This window comes from Eumetopias jubatus, unplaced genomic scaffold (genome assembly GCF_037043125.1).
Source record: "Eumetopias jubatus isolate StellerSeaLion01/CBP00866 unplaced genomic scaffold, mEumJub1_p1.0 scaffold_6, whole genome shotgun sequence".
Taxonomy (NCBI): domain Eukaryota; kingdom Metazoa; phylum Chordata; class Mammalia; order Carnivora; family Otariidae; genus Eumetopias; species Eumetopias jubatus.
In genome coordinates, this window is record NW_028274812.1 from 54,674,990 (window position 1) to 54,685,271 (window position 10,282).

General features: G+C 35.1%; 1 protein-coding gene across 3 annotated transcripts in view; it reads left to right on the forward strand.

The window, feature by feature from the left end:
* Positions 1 to 9,366, forward strand: part of ATG5 (autophagy related 5) — a 123,470-nt gene extending 114,104 nt beyond the window's left edge. For 2 of the 3 annotated variants that reach the window (XM_028104239.2, XM_028104238.2), the window contains exon 8: positions 6,947 to 9,366. In XM_028104239.2, coding sequence (XP_027960040.1) covers positions 6,947 to 7,083 — 137 coding nt within the window. In that variant the 3' untranslated portion in view covers positions 7,084 to 9,366. The remainder of the gene's footprint in view (positions 1 to 6,946) is intronic. The other variant, XM_088023911.1, reaches the window with a different exon arrangement.
* The last annotated feature ends 916 nt before the right edge of the window (positions 9,367 to 10,282 follow it).

Here is a 10,282-nt window from a genome sequence, read left to right on the forward strand (position 1 = left end):
GCATATATTAACTGTGATATTATATGTTCATTAAGACCTGTACTGCTAAGTGAGTATAGATCCGGAAGAAGTTAATGTAAGTATTTTTAAATGGGTTTATATTTCTCTGATAAACAGCACTCTCCTTCTGTTTGTGATCATAGGATAAAAGCTCTGTAAGCTTGTATATGTTCATTTTTACTACTACATCATGTAGTGTGCTCTTAAGATTGAGATCTCATTCCCCAGGAAGCATTTCTGTCTAAGATTAATTGCCCTTTTAAAATCAGCGTTTGATGTATTCCTTTGGCTATATCCTGGCTTGGTTTAACCCTCTTTGACCTGACCTCACTGACTATTACTGCTGAGGCTGAGTCAAAATCCTTCAGCATGATGTATGCACTTCAGATTTCTGCCTGTGGTTTTTCATGTCGATGGATTCAATTAGTTGGCGTTTACTAATGAACATATCAGAGGTTAAAGAATTTGTCAGACAGAACACAATTGTTCAGACTAGTGGTAATCCAAAAGCTCATCTCTTCATTTGTTTAAAACTTTTTCAGAAGTATTAAGTATTTTTCCAAAGTTTTATCTTCAGCATCACACATTCCAAGATAACAAATCAAGTTGTTTTTTGCTGAATTATAAAATACAAATGTGAAACCACAAAGCTAAACATAATGGTTACAGCATTTAGCCTTAGATTTCTTCTATTGCATGTTCACAAGTAGGAGCTAAGAAAATTAAACTGAAATTTTCTGATTAAAGCATTTACCTTTGAGGATATAACATCCATTTCTTTAGCTTCCTTTAAATTCAAGGAGATATACATATTTAGTATACTAGTTAAAAGTAAAAATGAAACCCATGGATCTCTCTAGAATCTCAGCTAACCTTCTCAGCTAACCTATTTTTAAAGACATTTAGGTCATACTCCTTACAGAAAATTGACCAAAATATAAGGACTAAAATGCAGATCGAGATGGGGAAGATTTGAGCCATTGCTAATAGAAATCTCTAAAAGGCAGAGATTCCTCTCATATTGTCATTTCTCAAATAATGATATATTTTTAGATATATAACAAAGATTTTTTTGTAAAGTTTCTTCCCCCCTACCTGAATTTTTGCCTCTTAAAAAATAAAAATAAAAAAATAAGAACGTTACCTGAAGTCTATTAAATAACATAACAGTAATACAGTAGGGCTCATTTGATTTGTCAGTGATATGCTTTACTAAATATACATGTTGAGAGCACTACTAATTTAATTCAGAGGGTTTACAGTGCTTAAGGAATTTTTTAAACTGTCATTCATTCTGTTGTTTGCATAATAATTGAGTGTTCGGGTTTTTGTTGTAATCTTTCTTTTTTTTTAGCACATCATAAAATGTATGGGACTGCATAATAATGGGACTGAATAATTCAGAGTGTATATTAACATTAGGCCAAATTCTCACAGCCCTTTGCGTGCTAATCATGTAATTGAATCCATGGTTTTTATATATCTTTTGATACCTCTTAGTACTGAAAGAATTACCTTATTCCCATAACTTCGTATTACAGGAAAAGAGTTACAATGAGTGTTTACTTTTTGTTACTAAACCATGATCTTTTAAAAACTAGTCTTTTGTCTTTACTTACTCTGTAAGATTTTCAACACTCTTGTGTTTTAGGGGAGTGAGCAGGAGGGAGGAGTGGGGAAGAAAGTCATTTCACTGGGTTCCTACTGGGTCCAAACCTTGTGTTAGGCTGTGTGCTAAGTGCTCTACTTGGATATCTCAATCTCCACGCAACCCTGGAGATTGGAATTCTTTATCCACACTATGAGAGGAGGAAGCTGAGACTCAGAAGATTAAATGATTTGCCTAAGAATTCAAAACTAGTGAATTATGCTAGTTTGAACTCTGAAATATTTTGCTGTTTAAGCATAAAAGACTCATACTAGAACTGTAAGACATGTTAGTGATCCTCTATTCTAGAGCATGGTTTACAAACTGACCCATGGAGTCATATCAGGAATTAACCATGGGTTGTAAGTCAGCAAGCAGCAGGATTTGGGAGATGCGCAATCCTACATCAGCCAAAGCTGCCCCGCCCTCCCCTGTATTATATACCGGGTTTCTGCGTAAGATTTTATTTAAGGGCAAATTCTACACCCTTATTATCATAAGATTCATTTAAGGGAACATTTATCCCAGAGTTTGATTCAGAAGGTTTGGAGAGGGGCCCAGCTTATATATTTTTTTAAATTTCCCAAATGATTCTGATCATCAGTCAGATTTGCAAACCATGGATCTACACAGACTTCTTCATTTTATATATAAGGAGACACCCTGAAAGAGATCTGAGGCCTACTCAAGAGTCCTTCATTACCAGAAGGGGAATTCAGCTTGCCTGCCTCCCAATTCATCTTCCAGTAGCACCTTGTTAACCAACAGTGCAGAATTGGCCCTTGTTCCTTTCTGGCTCATTTATATATATATTTTAAATCTTTTTATTATTTTTTAATCTTTTTATTTTTTAAATTTCATTTATTTTGACAGGGGGTGGGGGGAGAGAGAGAGAGAATCCCAAGGAGGCTCCACACCCCCAGCATGGAGCTTGACACCCGAGGCTCAGTCTCACGACTCTGAGATCATGACGTGAGCCAAAATCAAGACTTGGATGCTCAACCGACTGAGCCTCCCAGGTGCCCTTATGTCTCATTTATATTATGTATATCATTATAGTCATAGTGTATATTTTGTATATACACACACCTGTATATAGGCATCATTTTTGTATATATACATAAGTTACCATTGTTTTAAGTTCATAATTTTCATTAATGATTTGTGTGGCTAATGCAAATTTTCTTTTTACTTCCATATGTAATTCTTTACCGTTCTAATCATACAACCAACATCTGTCTGAATATATTTTTCTTAAAATGTCACACAGCTCTAAAAATGTTCACTTTAAAGTAGATGCTAGTTAAGAATTGGGTTTGTTTTTGTTAGGCTGTTGGTGATAATACAAAATTATGTGATATATTTACATTTTTATCTTCTTTTAGAATCCTTAGATTTATAAGTAAGATAAATATAAGAAATGAATTTTTTTTTTTTTAGATTTTATTTATTTATTTGACAGAGAGAGAGACAAGCGAGAAAGGGAACACAAGCAGGGGGAGTGGGAGAGGGAGAAGCAGGCTTCCCGCTGAGCGGGGAGCCCAATGTGGGGCACGATCCCAGGACCCTGGGATCATGACCTGAGCCAAAGGCAGACACTTAATGATTGAGCCACCAAGGTGCCCCAGAAGTGAAATTTTATTATATTCTTTGCGTTGATATATGATTTTCTTGGATTTAATATCTAACTCTTAAAGTAAGTTGAATTCCTCCTCTACCTAATGAAAATAGTGTCTCTGATTTTATTTTTCTGTGCTTTCCTTAATTTATAAACCCAAAGTATTTATGAATGATGATCCTCATATTTACAAGATGAATTAAAATAATTAGGTTTAAAAATTGCTACGTGGACATTTTACAAAATAATGACATGTGCTTTTCAAAGTTGTCAAGGTTAAGAAAAGCAAAAACTATCTACTATTAAATGCATGTGTGATTCCTGGACTGGATCCTAGCTAGGTGAGAGAAATAATTGGGATAGTTGATAAAATTTGAAATGGTTACACAGTAGTATTATATCGGTTAATTTTTTTATTTTGATGACTGTACTATGTTATGTAAAAGAATATTATTAGCAAGTACACACTAACATTTAGGGGGAAAGGGCTCAATATTTCTAATTTACTCTCATGTGATTCAGAAAATAATTGTATACACACAGAATGATAAGACAAATGGGGCAAAATGTAAGCAGTTGATCAATCTGGGTGAAGGGGAATTCCTTGTACTACTCTTGCAACTTTTCCAGGAGTTTGAAATTATATCAAAATGAGAGTTACTCCCCAAAAGTGCTCTGTATGAGAGAATTTCATATAGAACTAGTTCACTTGATTACTGTCTCAAATGTTTGCCTACTTTTAAAGCATCATGCTACCTTTTTAAAAAAATCTAAGTGGGTGAGGTTTGGTATAACATTCTTCTCCTGAGTCATTTGATTTGTAGTGATATATTTCTAATTCCCAAGTATTAAATTCTAGATTCCCATTCTGAAACACAAAAACATATTTACCAAAAACATGATTTACTTTAACAATATCATCAAGTGTTTCCTTTCTACTCTTAGGAAAACAAGAAACATCTTGCCAGTTCTTCACTGCTTCATTCTGTTCTGTTATCACCAAAATGTCTAGTCATGCTCTGTTGTTCTTTATGGTAGCATGAGTTCAGGTGATAGCATATATACTTCTTGGCTTATCTGGAAACATTTTGACTTTTTACTATTTTAATAACCAAAACAGTCTTTATAGGTAGAGCTCTTCTACTTAGTAGTGCCAGCCATCAGAAACTCTTCTCTGCACAGTTTGGTCATGTCTTCTGGTGGTGTTTTCTACCAGCAACAAGATTATCCAAGCTCTAAAAACATTGACTGATTACTAGGTGTTGGGCACCATGCTAGGCACTGGGGATATAGTGATGGGTAAGAGGGAAACTTTAGTTAAGAGTTCAAGGGAACTGCTATTCCATTCTAAGTATTCCTCTGGTGGCAGTTGTGTTAATGGGGCAAGTTTGAAAACAAGAAAGATAAATATACACGGTGAAGTATTTGGATAAATGTAGGCAGTGACAAAATATATATTTAAGATCTTAAACTGTTGTGTTGGGGAATATGACAGTCCTAGATGCATTTCCATAGTCATCTGAGTTTAGTGACACTTTTATGTTACATATTAGAAGTGGCCCCAATTTAAACCAGAGAATCAGTGCTGCCTGTTCAGGTCTCTGATAACATGATTTGTTAGGTTTGTTTTACAAGGTATTTGAATAGTGCTTATGTTCTCCACCTTATATTGTACAACTCAGACTCCCATCGATCCTTTTGTAACAGCGTTGGTCTTTTGACTTTCAAACACACTATGCATGAGTGGATTGTATGCCATACTGTATTTGCTCTCACATTTAAATATTGCTTTAGGAACAATATTTTGGATCTTGAGTTGAGACTTGTTTCTTATACTCTATTTCAAAGTATCCAAAGGTAGCTCTGGCTTAAGGAAAAATTTTACAGATAAGGAACTCTTATACCACTGCTTTTTCATTTTTTGACTCAGTGCTAAGTAGGAGGAAGATTCTGAGAATATTAAAATATTTCAAAGAAATATACATAAGAATATGAAGAGAACTATACCGGAAGTGTTTTCAAATATTCTAAGAAAGATTTAATGCAGTGAAACCTTGGCAATCTAGAACTTAACAAAGAATGAATCATTCCAGATAGCTGAGGGTTTACCCATTTGAATACCAACAATTTAAAATATTCTCAGAGTATGAATACCATGCTTTCTATAGTCTTCTGTATATTGCTTAATCTTTTATTTATAGATGATTCCCATCATTATGAAAATTAGTCATTGTATTAGCACTGTGATTGCAGCTGTGTAAAAAGTATGTGTAGATACAACAAAGATTGTCAGAAAAATCAAAACCTGAAAGCATTTTTTTAGGGGGGAAGTATTAGGAGGCCATGTCTTTTTCCAGAATGGTTTTAAAGTACGGCAGTGATTCAGGGATTTGTTTTGGGACTTCTGCTCATGTTTGGGATTGAGAGTGTGTTTATTAGCTTTGTATATTTGGCATCATTTCATCAATTCTCTGTATCTTCTCTTATTGTCAGTCTATTGACTGTCACCTCCCAGGACTTGTGCTGCCTCTAAGGGGGAGTTTAAATACTTCTTTAAAAGGGTCTCTTGTTTCAGGTGCCAGCCACGCCATTTTCACCATACCTCATCAGCCCATCTTGCCTGGGCATTAGAGCATGAGGGACAAACAGAGAAGAAAGGGGGGAAGGAGGGTATTTCCCTCTTGTACAGTTCCATGAGCTCTGTTTCATTCCTTGTCTCCAGGAAGCTGAGACGTTTAGACATTGTATTTTGGAGAGATTAAGAGAGACAAACCAAGAAGTGTGCTGGAGGAGTGACACAAAGTTTCTTGAAGGTTCTGTTTTGCTTTCAGAAAAGGAATTTGGTTTTGCTTTCTTTGTTTTCTTATAACAACCAAAGCAATGGTTAAGAGGGAACTGCTGTTTACTGTAAAAGTTGTTAGTACATCATATCAGAATCATAAAAGACATACAATTCACCTTAAATCTGTAGTAAAATTTGAATTCGAAAGAAAAATGTGAATTGCAGCACTCTTTTAATTAGCAAATGGGTGTTAACAGAAATCAATCAGTTTTTGTGACTCTAAAACAGGAATCCTGAGTCAGACTTAGTTCCTTCTCATTAGAACTATAACTCCGTGTCTCTTAAAACTTTCTGATATATATTTGAACAACTTGATTGAAAATTAACCTACAGCTCCCATCTGTTTCATTAAACATCTTCCTAAACACTGATCTTATTTTTGATGATTTCTAGTCATATTTCTATTTTAAATATTTTAAATATGTGTTGACCTACTTCATATACCTGTCATATTTAATAACCATATAGTACAGTTTTTAATGTGTAACTAAAATAAATTTTGGTCAGTGGGTACAATGGGCTGTTTTCTCCACTATAGTTTCATTAACGTCAATCTTAGGTAAGCACAGTAATTAAGAAAGAATGAATACTTTCACATATGGCAACAGAATTTTTATCAGAATTCATTGCAACCCTCAGGTTTCTGTTTTGGCTGATACATATTGCAACATTTGAACTTTCTCCATGTCCACATTTCCTGCTCAGGAGACAGACCAGGTTTAACCTGTTAAAGCTGTTAAACCCATTTACCTCACGGAGGATTCTCAAAAGGCAACAGATTATTTTTTCTTCTGTCTTGACCCTTCCTCATTACTGTTGGATTTCTTTCTTGGAATAGATGGAGAAAAAAAGAATCAAGTGATGATTCATGGAATTGAGCCAATGTTGGAAACACCTCTGCAGTGGCTGAGTGAACATCTGAGCTACCCAGATAATTTTCTTCATATTAGTATCATCCCACAACCAACAGACTGAAGGATCAACTCTGTGCCTGAACGGAATCACCCTTAAACAGGATTTACCAGAGCATGTCACCCTTCTGCTTCAATCAGGTTTGGTGGAGGCAACCTGACCAGAAACACTACTACAAGCCAAACAGGAAGATGATTCCATGTCAGATAAGGGCACTTGGGCTGGTCTTACTTTGCATCACCACTGCTTTCCTCCACTGCCGTCATTAAACCTCAGCTGCGACATGAAAGACTTCACAGGACCACTGCAAGTCTTCTGTTTTCTTGTAAAATATAATGAAGCCGAAACCTTTGGCCTAAGAAGAAAATGGAAATATGTGCCACTTGATTTGTATTTCTGATTAACAAATAAACAGGGGTATTTCCTAAGGTGACCATGATTGAACTTGAGCTCGAGGGAGTGGAAACATTGGTTTAATTTTCTAGAGAATTAGACTTAAGAAAGTAAAAGAGAAATTCTGTTATCAATAACTTGCAGCAATTTTTTGTAAAAGATCCAATTACAGTAAACCCATCTTTCCTTAATGAAAATTTCCTATGTTTACAGTCTGTCTATTGGTATGCAAACAATCTTGTAACTTTGATAATGAACAGTGAGAGATTTTTAAATAAAGCCTCTAAATATGTTTTGTCATTTAATAACATACGATTTTGTCACTTTTCCAGTACTTTCTGACTCACATACACTAGATCACTGTTTTTACTCTGTGTCACCATTCAGGTGGGTCATCATTGACGTGGAGTAGATGGAGGACGTAGGATAACTTGTCTCAGGAGCTGTCGTAGAATTTCTTGCTGCCAATTTTTAAGTCTGTGTTCTTTACATGCTAAAGGTATGAATGTTATCATTTATCTTTGCTGTTTTATCACTGTAAACCTGTCAAATCATAGTATGCTAAGCATCTGTATAAGATAATTTTGCTTTTTTGGGAAAATCCAGTCCTTTCTAAGCTAGTGGTTTTCATTGGCTTCAGGTCTAATATTTCACTATGGCCCCGGGCAGCCAGTCTTTGAAGTCTAAAGATTACCAATCTCCTGACTGTAGTAGCTTTTCCTCAACTTTACCAAAAATATTCAGAGGTTCCTGGAGTTCTTACTCAGTATAAGGATGTTTTTGCTGCACTTTATTACCATGCTGCTGGGGTTCTACCAGCTGAATATATTTGTGCATCACACTGTTTCTTGTGAGCTAGCTTGCTGTCCACATGGAATGTCGACCCATTTGAATATGCTAAAAGACATAGTATCATACAATAATGGTTTTAGATTCCATAATAAAAATGAATGTTTTTCTTATAAAAATTGTACAAATGTCGAAGTGAGATCCTGCTAGTGCTCACTGCTTCCTTTTTCCTTTTGTGATTTCCACTGATTAACAATAGTATATTTATTCACAGAACGAGATAAAGTTAGTCAAAGATCAGATATTCTGGAATGGAATGGATAAGCCCCAATCAAAAAGAGAAACAGGGTACCAACGTGAGAAAATTCGACATAATTGGCAAATGTCAATAAAAAGTGCCATTTTAGTGAAGGCAGAAAAAAATAACAATATTTGAGTTACTTAAGGACAAAAAACCCACTGACTTGTATTTTTTCAAAAGAGGTTGATCTGAATATGATTATTCACATTAAAAGTGTTTATTCGTCTATTCAGTTTGGGGGTTTTCCCCCTTGATGTTTTGACAGACTGAAGTGAGCTTCAGTGAACAAAAGGATCAAAATGCCAGGGAGTGCTAAGCTGTGAAGAAGAAAGTGGTAAGAACGGTAAGCCATAGTAGTTTTCTACAGACAAAACTAGTTTGAGGTTTCTGCAGTGGACTCAAGTGAGTGGCTGATTTTTACTTCCAGATTTGAAAGTACATTTTAGCCATTACCCGTTGCTACTTGTTCATTATTACACCAGCATCATAACTGTAATACTCTGCTCTTGTCCCAGGTAAGTCAAGCCCCAATCCCCAGAGGAAGAATAAACACAGAAATTAGTGCTGGCTTAAATATCTATTTTTGTTTCTTTTTATTTGAATATTTAAATTTTATGGTTTATTAAAAAATTAAATAAAATTTTGTGTCTGTCATTATTTCCAGAAGTTGGAAATGAAGTTTATATAAAGCAAGTTACCTATTGGGGAATAGATTTAACTTTCCTTAGTCTCATGCTTGTCTAGAAGTTTCTCAAAGAAGTAAAAGATACGAGGTGTAAGGAAGAACATAATGAAAGAAAACTGGAGAGGGCCACAGATCTCTCTATATGCTTGTTTATAACTCACTCTTGGTAGTGACCCCCCCCCCAAGAAAATGAAAATATGTTTTCAAATTATTGACATTGTTAACTAGGAAGGTATAAATTCAGCCTAAATAAAGTAAATCATTGCTTGTCCGTCATAGTGTTGTCTTTCATTTGGATGACCTAAGTTCTGACCATGGATAGAGTTGAATTGACAAGCACCTTATGTATCTAGAGACCCAAAGTAGCCTGCTTGTAATTAACAAAGTTGACCTCCCAGTCTATAGTGTGGTAATGTATAGACCATATTGCAGTCAGCCAAAGGTGAACCAACGAATGCATTAGTCCTGCTATATTTATCCCCCGTTTGCTGCAAACTAGATAGGAATTGATCATTTGCTAAGAAAACAATATACAAGATTTGATATTGAGAGATAGTAACTTTTATTGGCAATCTTTCTAGGGTGTGTTTATTTTTTATAGGCTGGATGAGATAACTTTTTCAATTTTCAGAAACCTGGTTTATGTGGGTCATGCCGAAGAATGACAGTCTCACTTTTTATTTGTCATACTATTGATATTTAGGTCTGAGGTAAGTTGGGTTTCCTGTTAGATGTGCTAACATTGTTGAAATAGAAGTGTAGAATCTTGGGGTATGATAGGAAAAAATCAACCATCATGGTATTTGTAGTCAATCCCATTCATAGTGGGATGGAATCAAGTCAAAATACTTACCTGTCTCTCTTGAGTTCTGTCATCCTTCTAAGTGTTTTCTAAATTTATTCCCTTCCTGGTCTGAGAGTATTAAAAATTACCCATGGGAGTCTTGAAAATGAGAGAAGCATGCCTCTTTTTAGATAATTTGAGATTGAATGACACTTTGCAATTATAAAAATTGATTTACCATATAGCCTTATTTGACAAAAGAATCCTTTAAATTCTCTCAAGTGTGAATTACAAGTTTGATAATTTTTTT